The sequence below is a fragment of the Microcaecilia unicolor genome, chromosome 7, assembly GCF_901765095.1.
Source record: "Microcaecilia unicolor chromosome 7, aMicUni1.1, whole genome shotgun sequence".
Lineage (NCBI taxonomy): Eukaryota > Metazoa > Chordata > Amphibia > Gymnophiona > Siphonopidae > Microcaecilia > Microcaecilia unicolor.
This window is the reverse complement of record NC_044037.1, coordinates 108,398,322-108,422,083: the sequence shown is the minus strand read 5'-3', so window position 1 is coordinate 108,422,083 and position 23,762 is coordinate 108,398,322. Positions and strand designations below refer to the sequence as shown.

At 44.5% G+C, this 23,762-nt stretch overlaps 1 protein-coding gene across 8 annotated transcripts in view; it reads right to left on the bottom strand.

Moving 5' to 3' along the window:
* The window catches only part of CASP14 (caspase 14), an 81,550-nt gene that overhangs the window by 1,586 nt on the left and 56,202 nt on the right, over window positions 1-23,762 (bottom strand). For 6 of the 8 annotated variants that reach the window (XM_030209511.1, XM_030209512.1, XM_030209510.1 and 3 more), the window contains 3 exons: window positions 21,165-21,390; window positions 12,655-12,759; window positions 12,446-12,555 (listed from right to left, as the gene is read on the bottom strand). In XM_030209511.1, the coding sequence (XP_030065371.1) occupies window positions 12,446-12,555; window positions 12,655-12,759; window positions 21,165-21,390 (441 nt within the window). Of the gene's footprint in view, window positions 1-12,419; window positions 12,556-12,654; window positions 12,760-21,164; window positions 21,391-23,762 lie in introns of all 8 variants that reach the window. The other 2 variants (XM_030209517.1, XM_030209515.1) reach the window with 2 other exon arrangements.

The following is a 23,762-nucleotide window of genomic DNA, read 5'->3' as shown; positions in this document are numbered from 1 at the left end:
AGGGGTTCTGCTGGTACTGAGGCACCTATCTGCTGACCAGACATGTTGTCCAGTGAGGTGTGCAGTCTGCCTGGTGCCAAGATTCGTGATGTTACAGAAAGACTGCCTAGACTCATCAAGACTACTGACCACTCTCCTATGCTGCTCATCCATGTTGGCACGAATGATACTGCTGGCCATCCTACTGAACATATCAAATGGGACTTCATGGATTTGGGTCAGAGTGTGAAGCACCTAGGTGCGCAAGCGGTGTTCTCATTGATCTTCCCTGTTGAACGTAAAGGCCGAACGAGAGAAGCTTGCATCCTGGAGCTAAATGTGTGGCTGCGTGGATGGTGCCGACACAAGTGCTTTGGTTTCCTAACTATGGGATGACTTTTCAAGAGCTACTGAGCAGTGATGGTGTCCATCTTTCAAGAAGGGACAGAGTGTCTTCAGCAACAGATTGGCTAAAATGCTAAGCTTTAAACTAAACTTGCTGGGGATGGGTAAAAAAGGCCCAAAGCCATAAATAACCCTCAGGAAGGTAGGATATCGAATGCCCCTTGGAAGAGGAAAAAAGAGCAACATCTGGAAAGCCTTGTATACCAATGCCTGCAATATGGGAAACAAACTCAAGATCTAGAGGCTTCAATGATAGAAGCAGACTTGGATTTATTGGCGGTCACGGAGATGTGGTTCACAGAGAACCATGACTGGGATATAGCTATACCTGGCTATAATCTATTCAGGAAGGACAGGGTAGGAAAAAAGGGCAGAGGAATGGCATTATATGCCAAGAATAATATTAAAGTGACAGAACTGCAGGACACGTGGGGTACGGAAGAAGTGCTTTGGGTTAAACTAGAAAGAGGGAAAGGAAAATGTATTTACACTGGAGTAAAATACAGGTCACTTCAGTCAGAAGAAATGGACAGAGACTTAATTGAAGACATCCACAAGATAGCTAAGAAAAAGGAAGTACTACTGACAGGTGATTTTAATATGTCAGATAATTGGGGCGTCCCTGCTGTGGGGTCGTCCAGAAGCAAAAGGATCTTGGATTCCCTACAGGAAGAATTGTTTAAGCAGTGGGTAACGGAACTGATTCAGGATGGAGCAATTCAGGACCTGGTGCTTACAAATGGAGAGAATGTTTCTGATGTCATGGTGGGAGACCATCTGGCATCTAGTGATCACCGAATGGTATGGTTCAATATTAAGACAGAGGAGAGGGCTTATTCGAGATTGAGGGTCCTGGAATTCAAAAGAACTAACTTTGCTGAGATGGGGGAATTTCTCAAGAAAGAGTTAGGATAGGAACAGCTGAAGGAAGTAGAACAGCAGTGGACAAGACTGAAAGGAGCTATTTTAAAGGCAACTAACCTTTATGTTAATAAATTACACAAAGGAAAGAAGAAAAGAAGGCCACTTTGATTCTTGAACGTAGTGCCAAAAAGGTAAGAGAAAGGAGGTTAGCTTTCATACATTATAAGATGACTCAGAAAGAAGATGACAGGCGAGAGAATACCTGGATAAGCTAAGAGAAGCTGGAAAATCTGTCAGGAAAGTGAAGAGGCAAATGGAAGAAAAGATAGCCAATATGGTAAACTGGGGGATAAGATGTTTTCAGATATGTAAGCAACAGGAGGAAATGCCATAATAGCACTGTGAGGCTCAAAGCTGAGGGGAAGAAATGTGGAAGCTGATAATGATAAAGCTGAACTGCTTAACAACCATTTCTGTCTATGTTCACGGATGCAAGGCCGGGGTATGACCGAAGAAAACAAATGCAAATGGGGATGGATGTATGGTAGACCAAGACTGTTCTCAGAGGATTGTGTTTGAGGAGCTAGGTAAACTAAAAGTGGACAAAGTGATGGGGCCTGATGGGACACATCCAAGGGTGCTCAACAAACGAATATGATTGAATTCTTTGGCAACCAGAGAACTGGATCAAGGACATGCACTAGATGTAATCCACTTGAATTCAGCAAAGCCTCTGACACGGTCCCTCATAGAAGGCTCTTGAATAAACTTGAAAGACTGGAGTTAGGACCAAAAGTGGTGAACTGGATTAGAAACTGGTTGGACAGATGCCAGAGGGTGGTGTCAATGGAATTCACTCTGAGGAAGAAAGATGAGTAGCGGAGTGCCTCAGTGATCAGTGATGGGTCAGATTCTGTTCAATATATTTGTGAATGACTTTGCTGAAGGATTAAAAGGTAAGGTATGCCTTTGCAGATGATAACCAACATTTGTAACAGATTGGACACCCTGGAGTGGAAAAACATGAAAAGGGATCTGCAAAAGTTAGAAGAATGGTCTAATGTTTGGCATTAAAATTTAATGCAAAAAGTGCAAAGTGATGCATTTGGGGAGCAGAAACCCAAGGAAGCAGTTATGTCCAGGAGGAGAGGCTAATATGCACTGATGGGGGAGCGGGACCTTGGGGTGATGGTGTCGAGGACCTTGCAGCAAAAAACAGTGTGACAAAGCGGTGGCTGTAGCCAGAAGGATGCTAGGCTGCATCAAGAGAAGAGTAACCAGCAGAAGAAAGGAGGTGTTGATGCCCCTGTACAAGTCGCTGGTGAGGCCCCACCTGGAGTACTGTGTTCAGTTTTGGAGGCTGTATCTTGCTAAGGATGTAAAAAGACTAGAAGTGTCCAGAGGAAGGCGACAAAAATGATATGGGGCTTGTGCCATAAGACGTATGAGAAGAGTCTAGAAGTCCTAAATACGTATAGCCAATACAAAAGAAAGAACAAGGGAGATATGATAAGACATTTACATACTTGAACGGTATTAATATAGAAACAAACCTCTTCCAGAGAAGGGGAAATGATAGGACATGAGCAGAGGTTGCGGTGTGGTAGACTTAGGGGTAATGTCAGGAAATTCTTTTTCACGGAGAGGGTGGTTGATACCTGGAATGCCCTCCCGAGGGAGGTGGTAGAGACAAAAAACAGTGACGGAATTCAAAAATGCGTGGGATGAAACAGAGGAACTCTATTTAGAAAACAGATGGTAGAAAACAAAAATAAATTAAAAAAAACAAACACACAACCCTTAAATGTCTGCAGGGGGTGGATGTGTGAGTGACGCTGCAACACCTACTCTGGCTGTAAAGAACTGGTGCCAGGCAGACTTTGTAGATCTGTGTCTGTATATGGCAATTCAGTTTAGGATAAGCTAGAAAGGGCTTTAATGGCAATTTCAGAGCTGGAACCGAGGACAGTACTGGGTAGACTTTTATGGTCTGAGTCCTGCAAATGACAAGACAGATTTGGATAGGCTGGACTGGGCTTTGATGGCAACTCCAGTAGGCGGAACGTAAGGATAGAGTCGGGCAGACTTCTATGGTCTATGTCCCAGAAAAGCCAACGAAAGACTCGTGATAAAGTATATAATACCACATTCATTGTTGATTTAATCATGAATTGATAATGAGTGTGACTGTTGGGCAGACTGCCATCACTTACTATGTTACTATGTTTTGTGTTTTGGTTCATTGTCTTGCTGCATAAACCAATGACACTTTAGCTTCAGCTCATGGACAGATGATCGGACATTCTCCTTAAGAATTTTCTGGTACACTCATGATTCCTTCAACAATGGCAAGTTTTCCAGGTCCTGAGGCAGCAAAACATCCCCGCACCACCTCTGTGTTTGACTGTTGCTATGATGTAGTATTTGCTTTATGCCAGACCTCAAAGGGACCTATGTTATCCAAAGAGTTCCTCTTTTGATTCATCTGTCAATAGAACATTCTCCTAAAAGGCTTGAGAGACCATCCAGGGGTGTTTTTGCAAATGTGAGATAAGTACTGATGTTACTCATGAATAGCAGCAGTTTCCACCTTGCTGCTGTCTCGTGAATTCCATTTTTGCCCAGTCTCTCTCTTATTGTGGAGACATGAACAATGACATTATCTGAGGCTATGGTTTGTGACTTTCCAGACGGAGTTGCCACTACATCCTTGGAGAAATTTTGTCAGGTCTTAGAAACGGTTTTGCAACCTCCTTTCCAGATAGGGATAGTTCAACAATCTTTTTCTCATTTCTTCTGGAATACCCTTTAATTGTGCCATAGTGTTCTTGTAGAAATTTGGTGTTGACCTTCTCTCCCTTGGTAAAAGTTCAATATATAGTGAGATTTAGATTCAACAGGGCTGGCTGCAATCAAATCTGTGTGCTGGACCTACAAGGGGACGGGGTCTGCGGGGAAGACAGAGGTGTGCTGGACCTACAAGAGGACGGGGTCTGGGGGGGGAAGACAGAGGTGTGCTGGACCTACAAGAGGACGGGGTCGATAGAGGTGTGCTGGACTTACAAGAGGACAGGGTCTGCGGGGAAGACAAGAGGTGTGCTGGACTTACAGGAGGACAGTGTCTGCAGGGAAGGGAGAGGTGTGCTGGATTTTCAGGGAGAAGGGTCTGCAATGATGGAGAGGTGTGCTGGACTTTTTGGGAGGAGGGGGTCTTCAGGGAATGGAGAGGTGTGCTGGAGAGGAGGGTTCTACAAGGAAGGGGAGACCTTTGGGGGGGGGGGCGCAAAAAAATTGCTCTATAAGGGTGCTGTGAACCAAAAAAGTTTGGGAACCACTGCAATAGGGGCAATTGGGAGGGGGGGGAGTGTCAAACATTTTCACATCACTGTATACTGTATATTGGGGTGGGTTCTGGCTGGTCTGGAAGGACTCAAGGAAAGAAATTTAGCGAGTAAGATCTCATTTCTCCTTCCTTATCGTTCCACCAGAACAGGTTAGGAAGCACCAAAGCAATACTTCTCAAGGACAGGAACATGTCAAACAAGATCACAAAACACCAGCTCCAAAGGCCACATCCTGAGATGCCTGCATATCCAACCTGTAATGCTTCACAAAGGAATGTAACAATGACCACATGGCCACTCTGCTAATGTCCTGTGGAGGGATCAAGCTATGCTCTGCTCGAGATGAAACTTGAACCCTGGCAGAAGAGCTTTCAGTATGGCAGGGTCCTGCCAGCCTCTCTCTAAGTAAGCTAACGCTATTGGTTCCTTAAGCCAATGTACTACAGTCGCTTTGTAGGCAGCTTCTCTTCTCCTGGAGCCTCCAAACACCACAAAGAAGTGGTCTGATCATCAAAACTCCTCAGTCCTCTCTTCAAGTAACAATACAACGCCCACATCTAAATGGTGGAGACAAGCTGAATCTTTTCCTGCTGAAGATCTCTGAAAAACTGGAAAAGACTCTGACTGGTTCACATGAAAAGAGGACACTACCTTGGACAGAAAGGAGGGAACCGGGTGAAGCAGACAAGATGAGGCCTGCAGGGGGTCACGTGATACCTGCCTCATAGTGAGCAGCACCAGAGCCAAGCTCCATGGGAATCCTGCCAAAATCAGCTAAATATCACTAGTTAGAGGGAGGTTTCTTCCTATCTTGACTCCACAGGAACTGCTAGAGCACAAAGGGCAGCGATGGCTGAAGTGCAGTGTCAGGACACCGTGGTGTGCCAGCAAAGACTCCAAAAATGCCCAACGAAAAGCACGGCCGATCACAAACAAGATGGTGGATGGTACCACGCTGATTACCGCACTGGTGGGTAAATGAGCCCAAGAGATTTCTTAGACTATGACTGTAGCACTTGAGGATCATTTAAATAAATTACACTGCAGTGAATGAAATCAATGAAAAATTCAATACCCATGCCCACAGGATCACGAGGAGGAATGGCGAGTATCAGAGTGGAAAGATGAGGCCACACGCATGGCTAGCCAGCTGGGTTTATTCCAAAAGGAGAATACTGAGCTACACGACAGTATAGAGGAGCAGAATAGGGCTCGAAGGAATAACCTGCAAGTTCTGGGCCTTCCTGAAGCAGTTTCCAACACAGAGCTGTTCACTTTTTCTACCTGGCTTCCCACTCACCTACCTCGGTCTGGATGGTGCCCCCACTAAGTTTTGTTGTGCGAGAGCCCACAAGATAGGGGCATGCCGAAACACTGACAGTTGGCCCCAAACGGCCATCGGCTGCAACTTTAATTGGGCTAAGTAGGCCATCCTGAAGGCTTACCGCAAGTTGGAGCATTTGGACTATAACCATGCTAATATTCTGCTCTTCAATGACTATTCAACCCGGATCACCCTTCAGCAGAAAGAACTGGCGCCTGTGTGTTCAGTGCTGTACCGCAGGTGAGTGCGCTTCTCTTTAGCATATCCTGCCAAGCTGAACATGTGGCATGGCGGCAAGCTCTTACACCTACCTGGTAAGGCAGCTGCTAACAAATTTATAGATAGCCTTAATGTGCTGGAGTCATGGAAAGAAGAGTCTATTGGACTGGTCCGAGCACGAGCCTTGACTAACTTGCTGGTAATGGAGTCCTCCCAAGTGGCTGCTGGGGTGGCAGTGTGCAGGTGAGCAGCAGGGGCGCTTTAGTCTGCAGTTGTGTATAGCCCTTAATGAATTATCTGGTTTTGCCTGCCACTATGGTCATCAGCATTGCTGATCCTCTAGACTTTACTGTGGTTTGCCTTCGACTGTTGCATCCCCTTTGTTCTCACTTGGGATGACCCAGGGAGATTGAAGATGTGCTGTGACCAACTGCAAACACCAGGAGTGGCACCGATGACAACCAGTGCTATTTGTCTTCTGCAGAGCCGCAAGATGCCTGGCTTGCAGTCAACAAGATCACAATATGGGTTTTTGTTTACGCTCAATCCCGTTGCGCAGCTTTTCCTATTTTCTACAGAAACGCCTGCACCCTGACCTTTGAAAAATCGAGTAGATTCGCAATGTAATACTGGCCCCTTGTTAGGGGGGTCAAGAGAGGGCACCTGAGATCCTGGCTATTGACATCTTCTGCTACCTCATTCATTAGGGGATGGTTGCTGCTCTTTATTTTAGGTCCTTCGGGAGGATGCATGCATGTGTGTGCTACTGTGAAGGGGGGGTGGGGTTAACTGTAAGGCTTCTAGTAGGGGAAGGGGGCAATTCAGCTGGTTTTAGCAGTGGGGTTTCATGTCTAGCCTGGGTGTACAAAACTAATCTATGTCCTTTTTTTAACCAGTGGGTCTGGCTGGGGGGGGGGCTGCTGGAAAATTTCACATTTGATACTGTGTTATTCTTTTTTTTTTAACTTTATGTATAATGGTTAATTTGAAAATAGTTACCTTGAATGTTGCAGTATCAATTCGCCCATTAAAAAGAAAAAGATTCTTTTACAGCTTCAAAAGGCATGGGCTGACAATCTCTCTCATCTTTCTCCAGGAAACGCATAGGGTTTATGCCAGTTGATTATTTTCTGGTTAGGTTGCTGCTCTCTGGGGTGGCAGATGTGCGGATTTTAGCCCTGGAGTTTTGTGATCACTCTCCGGTAGTGTTAACCTTGTCTATTGCACCTGATCCTAAAGACAGAGTGTGGGAATTTCCTTATCATTATACCTAGGTTTCATACCTATCAATGTGAGCACTGGGTTGACTATCAACGCAACAATGATACCCCTGATGTTAGTTCCATTACATACTGGGAAGCAACTAAGGCAGTTATGAGGGGACATATAATTGCTTACACTAAGAGCAGGCAGGAACACAAGGAGGTGGAGATTCTATGCTTGTTAGCTGAACTCAGCTCCTTGCGCCACACGCATATGTCCTGCTTAGATGACTTAGCCAAACAGCTTACTGTGGTTAGGAAACAATTTGATGCTCTCCTGAATGAAAGGGCCACTCAGGATCTTTATTTCTATCCTTATCACCTTCACCGATGGGGCAGGAAAGTGGGTAAGCTTCTAGCCAATTTAGGACGACCCTGTAGGAAGAAGCAGGTGATTACATCCATTAGGGGTAGTCAGGGGAGATGCTAGATTGATGTATGGGAACCTTTATTTATTCTTTTCTAGACTGCCCGGAATTTAGCGGTATTGGATCAGATGGTGCCTGGCCAGGCTGACTGGGACTATGAGGCTTATTTTCAAAGCACTTAGCCTCCCAAAGTTCCATAGAAACATATGGAACTTAGCCTCCCAAAGTGCTTTGAAAATATGCCTCTATGTGACCTTATTATTAAGGGCCCAGGGTGGATAAAAAGCCATTTCCTTCCCCTACCGCAAATTCCTTTATATTTCTGTGCTATTGGTAAAAAAAACTCTTACAGTATTGGGCATCTGAAGAAGCACCCTGTGATGCGGTGGGAGCAACAAATGTGAGAAATGGCCCAATCTGAAACCTCTGCTTATCACACGCATGGCAGGCTACAGCGCCACCAATACATTGCTTCATGACGACAGTATCTGGATGGTTTCACTTCCCGTGAGCAAGATACATGAGGTCTCACAGTGGGGGGTGGGAGAGGGAGGAGAAGGGGTGTGACTGGTTGGTTTTTTTGGATGGGTGGTGGGGTTTTGGATGGTGTCAGAAGGTGTGCATGGCTTGAAAGGGATTTTAATTAAAATTGATATTAGACAGGATTGTGTTCTTTCTGTTCTAGTTGCTTCAGTTAGAGCAAGCAATCCTTTACTTGATTCTTTATCTAGCATGGAGTCACTCATACAATTTCTTGTTCTTCCATTCTGCATTGGTATGTTCTGTTCCGATGTTCTAAATAAAGTATCGAAAAATAAATAAATAAAAAAAGACGGCCTGCAATTCAAAGATTCTGTATAATGAACAAATCTTTGGCACTCAACATACGAGAGGGTACGAGGATGAGGTACCAGAACCAGAACTACCTAATTGTGAAAGCTTAGACAGAAGAGAGTGATTCACAAGATCAAAAGCTGACAAAAGATCCAACAATACTATGAGGTTGACATTACATTTGTCCAAGGCCTGGTGAAGTTCACCGAGGGCCACCAAGACAACTGTTTCCATACTGTGCCTTTGACGAAAGCACGATTGATAAGAGTAGGAAATGAGTCTTTTCAACAAAATCAAGTAGCTGATAATATTAACTTTTCAGATATCTGCGATAGAAAGCAAAGATTACAGATGGGCCAAAAATTACTAGTGACTGAGGGGTCAAGGGATTCTATCTTCAGAATAGGGACAAACCATGTTTTTTTCCACCATGATACACTGGCCCTCACCTCCCTGACTCAGTGGAGACCAACAGCACCCATTACAAGGAACGCATATGCGTTACAAGCTACAGAATAGATGCCATCGACCCCAGAACTTATAGATAATCCTAGGCCATAGGACACTGCCTCCACTATAACCTGCAGAGCTGAGAATGCAACTTGATTCACCTGCCTTAGGTCAGAAATACCTTTCCTTGGCGGGTATCCCAGATATTCTAAGGTCTGACGTGGAAGCAACTTGCTGTTGGATGGAATGATCACCCAGCCTAAGTCTTCCAACAAACCTATCACCCAAGTAGTAGCCTGCTTGCCCTCGTGAAATGACTTTGCTCTGATCAACCAGTTGTCTGGGTACGGGTGAACCAGGATTCTCTCTCATTGCAAGGCGGCTGTCACTATCACCATGATCTTTGAAAAGATCCTTGGGGCTGTGGTCAAACCAAAGAGAAGTGCTGAAAACTGAAAGCACTGACCCAAAATGAAAAGCCACAGGTACTGCAGGTGCTCCTCCCAGATAAGAATGTGAAAATAGGCCTCTCAAATCCAGAGCAGTGAGGCATTCCCGACTCCTGATCATCACAATTACTGATTTTAGAGTTTCCATTCAAAAATGTGGAACCTTCAGAGACCTGTTCATATGTTTGAGGTACAGAATGGGTTGGAAGGACTCCTCCTCTTTTTGGGGGACTGTGAAGTACATGGAGTAACCACCTAGACCTTTCTTGCACTGGAACCTGCAACACAGCTCCTACTTTCAACAGCCTTTCTAGAGTCACCGAGACCACAGCAACTTTCAGTGGGACTGGCAGGGTGTAATTGTCTCCGACGATCTCCAGGACACACTGATCCAAAGTAATATGGGTTCAGCTATAGTAAAATTGCTTAAAGCCCCCCCTCCCAACACACCAACAGAAAGATTGGAAAATGGACCTCAAAAACTTTACTGCAATGTTGTGGCACCTCCCATGATCCTGGACACAGTATACGTGCCTTCTCTGTATAAGCCATAAAAGAACTGTCCTCAGCAGGTGAATCTGCTATGTTGCAACCCACTCCCTCTTCCAGGCCTGTACTATCTAATATCTCTGAAGCCCCCTAGTCTGAGAGGGTCTAGCTGCTCTAGAACAGACCTCTGCCAGGTGGGGTGTCTTGGAATCCTCCAAACTCTTCACCAAGTTCTATAGTTCCTCACCAAACAACAATTTACCTTTAAAAGGGGAACCTGCTCAAGTGACCTTTAGAAGCTGTCACCCAGCCCCCTAAGCCACAGGGACCACCAGCAAGGTATTCTTAGCCAAGGCACAAATAAGGTCATATAAAGAATATGTCAAGAAGACCAGGCCCATCTCCAAACAAGTGACCTCCGGCAGTGAACCTGAGCTACTCTCTGGGGTTCCTTTGGGTAAGCCCTCCATCTAACAGAAACAGGCCCAGACCAACAGCCCAGTTGTGACCACTGCCTGCAAAGATAAGGCAGCCAACCTCAATGGCACCTTAATCCTTTGGACCTGAGCATCCTTTATGGCAGCAGCACCTTCCACCGAGAGGGTAGTCTTTTTCGTTACCACTGACACTAGAACAGCCACCTTTGGCAATCGCAAGACCTCCTGCTCTGAGTTAGGGAAAGTATAGAGATAGGCCACAGACCTGGCCACCTTAAACCACATATCTGTAGTATCCTACTCTAGAGCAGTTACGGCCTTGATGGCTCTAGGTACCAAGAAGCCCTCAGTGTCTCTCCTAATACCCTCTAACAGATGGTCTTCCTGATCTTTACTACCTAAGGGTTCCACTTTCCCTAACCTGATGGTAAGAGAACTTGCACAATGGAAGGGCAACTCTTTCTTATGAAACAGCTGACTTACTGCAGCGTCATCACTTTAGGGGAGGGGGGTTCATTCTCTGGTGACCAGTCTGCCTACAGAATAGGGATCCACTTCCCCCGAGACCAAATTAAATTAGTGGAAGCTACCAACTCTAAATCCAAGAGATCCTCCTCTGAGCTCCATCGAGGTTTTTTGGACCCTCAGGATCCCCTCTCTCTAAGGGGCTTTGAGGTCCTGCCCACTGCTGCCTGATTTTCACCGATCCCAGCCCAAAAGCACAAGGCTTTGTGCACGGGAAGTATAAACTTCTAGGAAAACTTCAGAAAACTGACCTAAAGCCCTCTGAGAAACCTGCCTTCCTGAATCTGCCCCCAGACTCTCTTGTCTTGCCAGCACCAGAGACCCTGCTTTGTCTGGCTGGGAATCTCAAATGACCGCATTCCCGCCAACAATGGAACCTTCAACAAGAGGCACGCCCTCACCTGATACAGTTCCTCAAGCTGCCACCATATCCTGCCTGAATTCCCCTTCAGCCATCTGGCTTCTAAACTGGGCTTTAGTTGTGTGCAAACACAGCAGTGACACCGGCTGTCGACAGTAGGTGAGTGGCGCACACCACAAACAGAATATAACCATACAGTCAGAACATGTACAGCTATGTGTCCTGCTGAAGCTTACATGCCTAATGTGAACTTCCTCAGACCTCCACCAGGATTCCCTGTCACAAACCAACGCCCAGCACAGAAGCTTCTGCCTCTGAAGGTAACTGTCTCATGGTGCTGAAGGAAAATGTCCCTGACTGCTGCCACAATCAGCCCTGCTGTAAATTGTGTTTTTAAATTTTTTCTACAATGTGGTTGTTATTGTACTCAGGGGCACTTAAAGTCCCCTCCAAAGACTTGAAGAGTGGGGGACAAAGGAACAAGCAGCTAGACTCTGGCAGTTGGGTGGAGGAGGAATCCAGACTTCTGGGTGTAACACCCCTGGCCCACTTGGAAAGGTAAACCCCGAACCCTGCTAGCCACAGCCTTTTTTGGGTTCTTTGTAGACTTCTTATTAAACTAACATATTCTTTTTATGTTAGTTTTATGTGGGGGAGGAAGCTCAAATGGATTAGCTACCTACACCCCACCCCAACATGGCCTATCCCAACCAGTAAGAGACTGCACAGGATGCCCACTATCATCTGCTGGAGACTGAGAAATATTGGGCAGTGAGGGACTGCACAGGATACTTGCTGCCACTAGTTGTGTAGTTCTTAGTCTCCATCTGCTGGTAGAAGAAGGCAAGCCAAGCAGTCTGGACTGGTCAGGGGGGATGATAAGGAATCATCTTGTAGAAAATTATTTAAGAAATCTTGACAAACAACCAAACAAATGGAAAAACAGCTACAATGGGAAACAAAATGTGTCACTGCCTCCTTAGAATATATATATGCATGGACACTCTTTATAGAACTATCCCAAAAAATGGTAGTAGCAGCAGGGATGACAATTTCTTTGACATCTGCATCTACCCCAACCAAGATTTCACTCATCTCTCTTCCCCAACCTTTGATTAATTTTCTTCCTTGTCACCTTAGTGAGAAGCTCCAGGATGTGAAACTCACAAAAGCCTTTTAAGAAAACCGTCACCAGTCTCTGAATGAGGATAGAGCCTTCTGTCTCGCTGCGATATGACACGTATCCTTGGGGAAACCAAAATACAGGATGAGAAATTGATGCTCTGCTTGCCAAAATAGTGTTCTGTCTACTTCTTGCACTCACAAAATTAAGCCTGTTCTCACCTTCTTGAGAGGAGTAGATAAAGAGGCTGTCTGTGTGCGTAGGTAGTACTTTAGACAGATGGCTCAGAGCATCAGTAGTGTACATAATGCCTGGGTCCTCTTGCTCTGAAAGTGTTTAAAAAAAAAAAAAAGGTGAAATTTAGTCTTACATGTTAATTTTCTTTCTTTGCATCCCAGTTGATTAGTCCAGACAATTGGGTTATGTTTTTCTGCCAGTAGATGGAGACAGAGAAAAACAGTTCCTAGTTGACTTCATTCCCCTTATAGTGGGGGTTGGTGCTGCCTTCAACTCTTCAGTATCCTATGTCAAAGCTAAGACACTAAACACAATTATGTTTTAGGTTTCCAATTTCCCACTAAAGCCAAATCTGATAGTCTGAAGGTAGAGGTTGTGTATCTGGACTTTTAATAAAATATTTGACAAAGTGCCTCATGAACAACTCTGGTAGAAATTAAAAAGTCTAGGGATAAGAAGCAGTGCCCTATTGTGAATTGAGAAGTGGTTAAAGGGTTTAATGATCAATTTTATCAATGGAGAAAGGTAACTAATGGCTGTTTTTTTAACAAATTTATAAATGACATAGAAACAGGAATAAATAGCGAGGTGATAAAATTTGATGTTGACACAAAGAGGGGCATAATCGAACGCGAACGCTCATTTGTAAAAACGTCCATCTCCGAGAACGGGTCCGTGAAGGGGCGGGCCGAACTGTATTTTCGAAAAAAATGGACGTCCATCTTTTTTTTCGAAAATACATTGGATTAGGGCGTTTTTTGAGCTGGGTGTTTTTGTTTTTTAGCGATAATCGAAACCGAAGTGTCCCAGCTCAAAAATGACCAAATCCAAGGCATTTGGTCGTGGGAGGGGCCAGCATTCGTAGTGCACTGGTCCCCCTGAGATGCCTCTATGCCAGCCTCAAATATCATACCTAGCTCCATGACAGTAGTATGCAGGTCCCCAGAGCAATTTTACTTTAGTTGGTGCTGTGCGGGACCCATGCAGAGAGGAAAAATCGGAAGAAAAAAAAAAACAAGCAAGCAAGTGCAGTCAGGGACGTCCAAATTAAAAGATAGTAAAAGGGGGAACTGAACCAGCAACCTTTTGATTACAAGCTCAGTGCTCTAGCCAGTGCACCACTGATTAGACGTCCTTTCCTTGCCATTAAGTCTCTCCAAGTTTCTGTCAGCCAATCACAGCTCATTTAGCTGACATCTGTGTCAGCTAAACAGCGGTGATTGGCTGACAGAAACTTGGAGGGACTTAATGGAAAGGGAAGGACGTCTAATCTGTGGTGCACTGGCTAGAGCACTGAGCTTGTAATCAGAAGGTTGCTGGTTCGATTCCCCCTTTTACTATCCTGGTAATTTAGACGTCCCTGACTGCACTTGCTTGTTTTTTTTTTTTCTTCCGATTTTTCCTCTCTGCATGGGTCCCGCACAGCACTAACTAAACTAAAATTACTTCGGGGACCTGCATACTGCTGTCATGGAGCTAGGGATGACATTTGAGGCTGGCTTACAAGTTGGGAAAAAAGTGTTTAACATTCGGTTTTTTTTTTGTGGGAGGGGGTTAGTGACCACTGGGGGAGTCAGGGGAGGTCATCTGGTCATTTAGGGCACTTTTTTGGGACCTGTTCGTGAAAAAAACGGGTCCAACAAAAGTGACCTAAATTCTCTCTGAAAACGCCTTTCTTTTTTCCATTATCGGCCGAGCACGCACATCTCTGCTCAGCCGATAACCACGCCTCAGTCCCGCCTTCACCACGCCTCCGACACGCCCCATCAACTTTATGCGTTCCCGCGACGGAGTGCAGTTGGAAACGCCCAAAATCGGCTTTTGATTATACCGATTTGGGCACCCACAAGAGAAAGACGTCCATCTCCCGATTTAGGTCGGAATTTGGGCGTTTTTCTCTTTCGAAAATAAGCCTCAAAGTCATCTTGTCAAGTCACAAGATAGTTGTGAAAAACTGCAAGAGGACCTTATGACACTGGGGGACTGGGCATCCAAATGGCAAATGAAACAATGTGAGAAAGTGCAAAGTGATGCATGTAATGAAGAACAAGTTAAACTATGGGTACATTATGCAAGGCTTCACGTTATGAGTTACCATTCAGGAACAGTGTGCAACAGCAGCCAAGAAAGCAAATAGAATGGTAGGACTTATTGGAATAGGAATGAAGAATAAAAACAGAGAATATTACAATGCCTTTGTATTGTTCAATGCTGTTACCACACCTCGAATATTCTGGTCACCACGTCTTAAAGAAAATGATACAATAGAATGAGAAAAGATACAGAGAAGGGAAAACAAAATTATCCAAGGTGAAGAATGACTTCCTATGAGGAAAGGCTCTTCAGCTTGGAGAAGAGACAGATGAAGGGAGGTAGTAGCTTTTACTTTTCCGAAAAGCACAAAGTTACTAAGTAGTACATTTAGAACAAATCAGTGAAAATATTCCTTCACTCAACATGTAATTAAGATCTGGAATTCACTGCCAAAGAATGTGGTAAAAGTGGTTAGTATAACAGGGTTAAAAAAATAAGTTTGGTCAAGATTCTAAAAAGAAAAGTCCATAAACCATTATTAAGGTGGACTAGGGGAAACCCACACTGCTTATTCCTAGGATAGTCCAAACAGATACAAAATAGCAGAGAATATATAACGAGTTAGCTTTATAGATTTACTACGTGAGGTAGAGTCTCATATAGTTAACACGGCTGTTTTCATTCACGGTGAATCTCTGCTCATGTGTATGTTTCAATCATTGACTCTTCCCCCACCTATCTCTATCTTTTTCAAATTGTTCAGACATGTGTATAATTGTAACTTCATAATAACTTTTTGGTCACACAACACTTATCTGTTCATATTTGTTAGCCTTGATATCTTTGTAACACCAATTGTATTTTTTGTACCCTGAAATGGTGATGCCATAACAGGTCTTTGTAAGCCACATTAAGCCTGCAAATAGATGGGAAAATGTGGGATACAAGTGCAATAAATAAATAAATAAATATTGGTGTGCTCTTACACCCCGACAGGTGCCTGTTTCGCTACGCATGGCCGGTCTTAGGCCAAGGCGACCGAGGCAACCTCATAGGGCCTCGCGCTTAAGGGGGCCCCGCGCGGCACGCCTCCTTCGCTCCCAATTCCCAGCGCTCTGGCGGTATTTAAATTTAATTTACCTCCGTTGCAGGCAGCTTGGCAGCGTCAGTAAAAACGCTGTCTGACGTCCCACCAGTCTTCCCTTCGCTCATTCGTTGTTCCCTCTCAGTGTCCCGCCCCCAAGGAAATGATGTCAGAAGAAGACGGGGCACTGAGGGAACGAACGAGCGAAGGGAAGTGCATTTTGTATTTCAGTAGCATGCTGCAAACCAAGGAAGGCAAAGGAAAGAAAACGTCCAGCCTCTGGCTCCAAGGACTAGGATGTATGCTTCATTCAGGGGCTGGTTGAAAATCTTCCCTGCAACTGGAATTTTTGGAAAGTATTAAAACTCCAATGGACAACTGTGACCCTCTGCACACACTATAGGCCCCCGTGTGCCTACACACACCCTGCAAAGTTCCCAGTTGTCCTGTGACCTGCTGGATCTGGAGGGGGAAACTTTTGCAGGAGCAAGTGGGGAAGCTGGAATGCAAAGAGCCCGACAGAGGGGAGGGGGGGCACGCACTTGGCAAGAGGCTGCGAAACAATAGCTCCCTGACTCCCTTCCTGCCCCAGCCTCTGCCTTTTCCTCGGGCTCTGGGAGGGACCCGCCTTTCTGATGAAGCAGCAGGAGAAGGCGTGGAAGGCGGCCTAATATGGAAGAGGAATGACATGAGCAGAGGCAGCAGAGGAGGGCACAGACAAGCTCACCAAGGATTTGTTTCACATTTTCAAACTCTGAGCCATGCTGGTCTGCACAGCAACTTCAAATGATTGCTGCAGTAAATCAATGTCTGAATACCTGCTCCCATGGAGATCAACCATCAGCAAAAGCAAAAAGGTGAGTGCTCCAGCTGGTTCTACATGCCTTCTACATGATTCAAAATGTTATCATTAAACGTAAATAGCCAATGGAGACATCCATTTAATCAATTCCATTAAGTTTGGCTAGAAGCATGGAGAGAGTTTAACAGAATAAAGTGCTTATTTTGTGGTGGGTTTTTTTCTTTTCAAGCCAAAGCACTGAAGTTAATCATAAACCAAACTCTGGATTTGTGAGCAGGATTGAAAACGTTGGCTTAAAAATGAAAATATAGTGCCGCATTTTTTTTGCTCTTGCATGCAAAGTTAAGCATTGAGGAGGAAAGCATAGGAAGGCATCAATGCAGATGACTACTGCACAACGCAGGCAAACTTGGATATTAGGACTGAATCCTTGATGCTGCATCATGAAACAGGGGAGGGGAGGAAAGTAGATGCACATGGATGGAGGGGAGTGAGGAGAAATGCTGGATATGGTTGGAGGGAAAATTGCTGAATTTAAGGGCTGGATCGGAACACTTTGAAGGCAGATGCTGAAACTGGAGAAAGGATAGCGACAGGGCTACAGATGGTAGACAGGACACAGGAGGATGGTGGACACGGTGAGAGAAAAAATATCAAATGGAAAGAAGACACTGCATAAAACAGAAGACACTGGGACCAAAGCGAATAGAAAAACTAAATGATCAGACAACAAAGGTAGAAAAAAGTTTTATTCAGAATTTATTAACTGGAATATGTCAGCTTTTGGAAATGTGCATCTGTGATATTTTGCATGTAAGTTTCAATTTTTCTAGTATTGCTGCATGCTGAGTCTGACTTCTTGAGGTAACTTTCCAGTCAGTATTTTGCCTTCATATCTGTTGTGTCATATGTTTTTCATGTGTGATCAAGGTGCAGTATCCTGCTAGCGTGTAGTATTTGCAGCCCGTTTTGTTTTTTTCACGAGGTAGTGTAATGGTGTTTTAGAGCCTGGTGTAATTACAGTTCTGCCTTTCCACACATAAGGTTGTAGCTCGTCCTGTCCTTGGAATTAGTGCTGTTATGGTTTGGTAAGGTTATGAGTGTGTTTTTGCACAAGTCTGTGTATAGTGTTTTGCAGTGGAGAGATTGTGTGTCCGCACCTTGACCCCCCCGGGGTTATGAGAATTGGAACTACTAATTGTAGTGGACTTGAACTGAATAATTTCTGGGGGGGGGGGGGGGGTGTTCATGATAGCATTGTGCTTATTATTTCAATCAGTTTTTTTGTACAAGTTTAGCTTCATTTGTCTTTATTTGAAATTTCATAAATAAAAAAAAATTTCTAAAAATGGAATAATCTTATCAATAGGGTGGAGCTAGAGTGGGGGCAGAGCTTTGGTGGAGCCCCACCAAATTGGTCTGCATAGGGCCCCACACTTGCTAAGATCGGCCCTGTCGCTACGCTTTGTCAAGGGGGAGTATCATCAAATCTGTTGATACAAAGAAAGTATGAAATCAATCTCCATGTCACTTACTCGCTTCCTCATTTACTTACAAAAAATGCTCCTGGCTTACAAACTTACTGGCTGCAGTGTCTGTGTGTTCCTTCTCTCTTACCCTACAACATGGCGATGACGTTCTTTAATAACTGCAGAACCGGAAACAGCTGTCCGGTATTTCCGCACCAGCTATCCCATCAAAAGAAACAGCCCCAATGGACATAAGTATTTAGCCCTTTGGGTTCTACTGTATCCAATCAGTAAATCCAGAATGTTTCTCGCTGCAACATCTTTCTGTTGAAATCGCCTCCTTCTGGAAAGGGAGGTTTCAGGCACTGAACTTTCTAGAGGTGACAAAGTACTAGTAGGCAAGACTCCTAAACCCCATTTTAAATACCAATGGAGGGAGAAGAGGGAAACATTCAGAGGAGAAGCCCCTTCCAAAGATCAAAGAGAAAAAGCAGCTGCCCAATGAACAAACCCAGAACACAAGAATAGCCATATTGGGTTAGATCAATGGTCCATCTAGCCCAGAATCCTGCTTCCAACAGTGGCCAATCCAGGTCACAAAGTACCTGGCAGAAACCCAATTAGTAGCAACATTCCATGTTACTAATCCCAGGGTAAGCAGTGGCTTCCCCCATGTCCATCTCAATAACAGACTATGGACTTTTCCTCCAGGAACTTGTCCAAACCTTTTTTAAACCCAGATACGCTAACCACTGTTACCACATCCTCCGGCAGTGAGCTCCAGAGCTTAATTATTCTTTGAATGAAAAAATAATTTCTTCCTATTTGTTTTAAAAGTATTTCCATGTAATTTCGTTAAGAGTCCCCAGTCTTTGTACTTTTTGAAAGAATGAAATTCTACTCGTTCTACACCACTCAGGATTTTATAAACCTCAATCATATCCCTCCTCAGTCGTCTCTTTTCCAAGCTGAAGAGTTTTAGCCTTTCCTCATATGGAAGGAGTTCATACCCTTTATCATTTTGGCCGCTCTTCTTTGAACCTTTTCTAATTCCACTATATCTTTTTTGAGATACGGTGACCAGAACTGAATGCAATACTCAAGCTGAGGTCGCACCATGAAGTGATACAGAGGCATTATAATATTCTTGGTCTTATTTTGATTCCCTTTCCTAATAATTCTTACCATCCAGTTTGTTTTTTTGGCTGCTGCTGCACACTGGGCAGAAGACCCTCAGCGTAATGTCTTCAACGACACCTAGAACTTTTTCTTGAGTGCTGACTCCTAAGGTGGACATTAGGTAACTATGATTCAAATTATTCTTCCCACGTGCATCACTTTGCATTTGTCCACATTAAATTTCATCTGCCATTTAGATGTCCAGTCTTCCTTCCAGTTTTCTAAGGTCTTCCTGCAATTTTTCACAACCCGTATGTGTTTTGACATCATCTCATATAAGGAAAGGCTAAAGAGGTTAGGGCTCTTCAGCTTGGAAAAGAGAGGGCTTCAGAATAAGTAGAAGTGAATAGATTTTTTACTGTTTTAAAAAGTGACCCCTTGTCTTTGTACTCAATGAAGTTACATGGAAATACTTTTAAAACAAATAGGAGGAAATATTTTTTTCACTCAACGAATAGTTAAGCTCTGGAGTTCATTGCCAGAGGATGCTGCTGCTATTTGGGTTTTTGCCAAGGTACTTGTGACCTGCACTGACCTCTGCTGGAAACAGGATACGTGGCTAGATGGACCATGGGTCTGACTCAGTATGGCTATTCTTATGTTAATCCATGGAAACTTTATAAGAAAAGATGACACGAGTTATAAAGTTAATCTTCTGCTTGAAGTTCAGCATTAAGAACACTTGTCAGGATGGGAGGAAGTGATGTCACGGAGAGGAATGGAAGCCTGACTCCTTAGCTCCGCAGGAGCGGGGATAAAATTAAGCATACGCACACAAATTATTCAGCTGCAGTTCCAAAATAGCAACAGGGAACGTCAGAATTGATGGCAGCGTGGAAGAAGCTCGCCAAATTTAAGTTTTCTGCAGAGAAGCGGGTGAGCGGCTCGAGCACATTATCGAAGGCGGCGGCTAGACTTTCAGAAAAATTTATGCTTTTTTCTGGATGGCTTTTTAGCATTTATACATAATCTGGAAATGGGAACAACTAGTGATATGAACCAATTTGCAGATGACAACTGCTGACATATTAACTCAGTAGAGAACTGAAGATGTGCAGACTCTGCCATGCAGGAGGGTAGGTATGTAGCCCCATATCTATCAGAAGGAAAGGAGAGAGATAAGGGCCTGGCAATTTTCACTTATGAATTTTTGGTGCAAAGTGCAAATAAAATAGCTGCTTATCTCACCAACACAGGAATGCTGACTAGTCTTATTCCATGCACATTACACACTGAACTGCTGTAACTTACCTGCACCGTGTCATCTCTTATTTTTTCCAGACATACTGGAAGCAAGTGAAGGGAGAGAGAGGTGTACTGCAAATCACTTCATAATTCTGACCAAGTCTAAATCTTTGCTGTTGGACCCACCCAGGGTGAACAGTCACCAGGCACCAAATGCGGGAACTCATCCTCCAGCTGAGTCTGTTCCCAAGGGGAAGGGAATCAGCCCTAAATGACAGTTGTCTGCAACATTCCCTGTACTCTATCTAGACTCCACTGGGAATCTCGCCCTACAACCTTCCAGGGTGTGGCCCACTCTTAGCTGCAGCAGCCAGCCACATGTCTATACCATCTGCTGGAGCCAGAGAAAGGTTTAGTTGCTGAAGGCCACATCAGCCCCTTATAATGGGAGTAGAGTCAGCTCTGAACTGACTCTCTGGCACCATATGCTGGCAGGGCGACACAACCCATTTATCTGGTCGGACACCGATAAGGAAACCCTCATTTCTCTTCCCACATGCCTACTGCCCCACCACCCAATGACAGGTACATTACGAGCAGAAACCTTCCTCATAAACAGTCCCACCACTCATACAGCTATTTGTTTAATGCATTTTTTTAAAAATATCATACACAGCTGCAAATCCTCTAAACACTTTACAATATCAATAGCTTCTCATACACATACTGATCAAGACTCACCTCCACGGCAGGCCTGGATAAGAAAGATTTTAGGTTTGCCTTGTAGGGCAGGGCAGTTCTGATTATCCATTGCTTGGAAGAGTTGCTCTAGATTCACTGTGGTTCCATCACTACCAATGAGGATCCCAGGCCTGCCATGAGCCATTAGCACCACAAAACAACAGCTGATACAGGAACCACGAGACTCAACCCATCCGCGGAATGCCAGGAGCTCCCGTTTGAATCCCTGGTACAGGGAGCATAGGAGATCAGCTATACATAGCACCATCTCTTCTGTCATTGCAACATAATAGATAAGGTGAAATATATATTAATTTCCTTTCCTTGAGTCCTGGCACACCAGTCTAAACAAGTGGGTTGCGACCCTTTCCTACCAGCAGATGGAGGTAGAGAACAGAGTTTTCCCAATGCCTCTTTGAACTCTCCAGTATGCTACCACCAAAGCAGCATAAGGTCCTCTGTGCTACACCAAAGCCCCATCCACCACAGCAGCATAATTAACCAATTAGCCTATCTAAACAAGGCACTATGTAAACTAACTGAGAGATAGAGAACTCAATGACTTTGATATAGCCAGTCTTCCACAGTGTTTCCCAGACTGGTACAGCAGTCCTCCAGGAAAGGAAATTAACATGTATGACTAAATTTCCTTACTGAACAAAATAAAAAAGGAAGAAGAAAAAGTCCTCATGAGTGTGAAGCAAACAAAAAGTAATTGCTTGTTGTAAATTTTCTTCTTGCCCTTAACACACTAGTCTGAACAAGTGGGATAATCTTACTTGGAAGGCAAAAACAAGGTCTCCTGAATGACAGCGCTGCCAAATACCATCCAGTCTCTGGCTAGAACATTAATACTGTAGTTCTTTGCAAAGGAATGTAGCAATGACAGGTACAATCTGGCTTCAAAATTCTGGCATGTGGGCTGAGCCCATGGAACCACTTCCAGGATTGCAGTCATGGGTCCAAGGAGCTGGAGAAAGTCCCATGACTACCACACACAGCCTGTGCTATTGAGAATCCATTCCTTGGTGACAAAGACAACCCCCCCTTGCCATATCAAACAGAACTCCCAGATAATCTAAACTCGGTAGGGTGTGGGGGGGGGGGGGTTGAGATGATTCTTGGGGAAAGTTCAACACCCAGCTCAAGTGCTGACTGACTCCTTCTCTGAGATCTCCCTGATCAACCAATTGAGTTATGGATGGACCCAGATAATTTGGGAGTAGAGCTGTGCTGCAATCACTACCATCACCTTGAAAAAGGTGCGCAGTGCCATTGCCAGCCTGAAGAGTGCCTAAAACGAAGTGCCTGCCCAGCATGCAAAACCAAAGAAACTGCCTATGGCTGGCTCTGATAGGAATGTGGAGGTAAGCCTCTGCCAAGTCCAGGGATGTAAGAAACAAGCCTGGATGCACAGAGGCTAGGACCAAACACAACAAGGTCTCCTTTCTGAAACATGGAACTTTGAGAGCCACGTTGACTCCCTTAAGGTTGAGGATGGATCTGTGGCACTCTCTCTTTTTTGGGAAGAGTTTTATGTCTCTAACATACAGGGAAAAAGCTCTGCTAAGGCGGCTTTTTTTTTTAAACCTCCAAGCCCTAGTGGAACTAACTATGGGGTGAGAAAGGGGGGGAGGGATGGGGTCTCCCACCCCCACATTCACAGGCCCCATACGGACTGAGCCTGATGAACACCCTTAGCTGCTTGGCTTGGAGAGGCGGCTCACAAGCTCCATGCTCTAGTGGAGTAAGGTCCATAGACTGAGTTCCAGAAGCAAGGCCATTAAGCTCAACCAGTGTGATCTTAACCTGCATACTGGGGAGCTAGGTCTAGAACCTGAATCACCAGCCTGAACAACTTTACCATCTGCTAGCAGTAGAGAAATACTGGAGAGTTCCAAGAGGCACTAGCTGGAAAAGTAAGTTCTTTACCTCCATTTCCAGGTAGGAAAGGGCACCCCCCTGTGGCTTATTAGTCAGCGCCCCCTACCCATCAAGCATCTCCTCTCTCTTTACTCCTCCCAATCAACACCCCCCCATCTAGCAACTTCTCTCCCCTCCCCTCCAGGGGGCATCTAAGCTCTTCCCCCCATTTCACCTTCAGTTCCCAAGTTCCCACATCAGTTTACATTTATTCAATTTTTTTGTAAATCACATACTCTCTAATTCTATAACAGACTGCTACAGATAGGCACTACTCTATAATTTACACACACCTAGATTTAGTTGCATCAATGCCAACTTAAGTTAGTATTTCTCTAACAGTATCTTGGTGCACAGATGCCATTATACTGGATTAGTACACCCAAATTGTAATGCTCAACTATAGAATTGCCCCCATAGAGTGTAATTATTCACTTACATGGAACATTCCCATATCAACCAAAATAAAACTTGCAGGAACAGAACAGAAGTATAACTATAAAAACATTCTGTTCAAACTCTGATGTCACATGAATGAGAGAAAAACTCCTTCACTACCAGACACTGAGAAGTAACACAAAACCTTGCAAATAGGCACTCAAGCTGCACTGACCCTACCTATGAAAGTCAGCACGGCAAATATTCTAGAACATCAGAATACCTGCAACTAGAAAA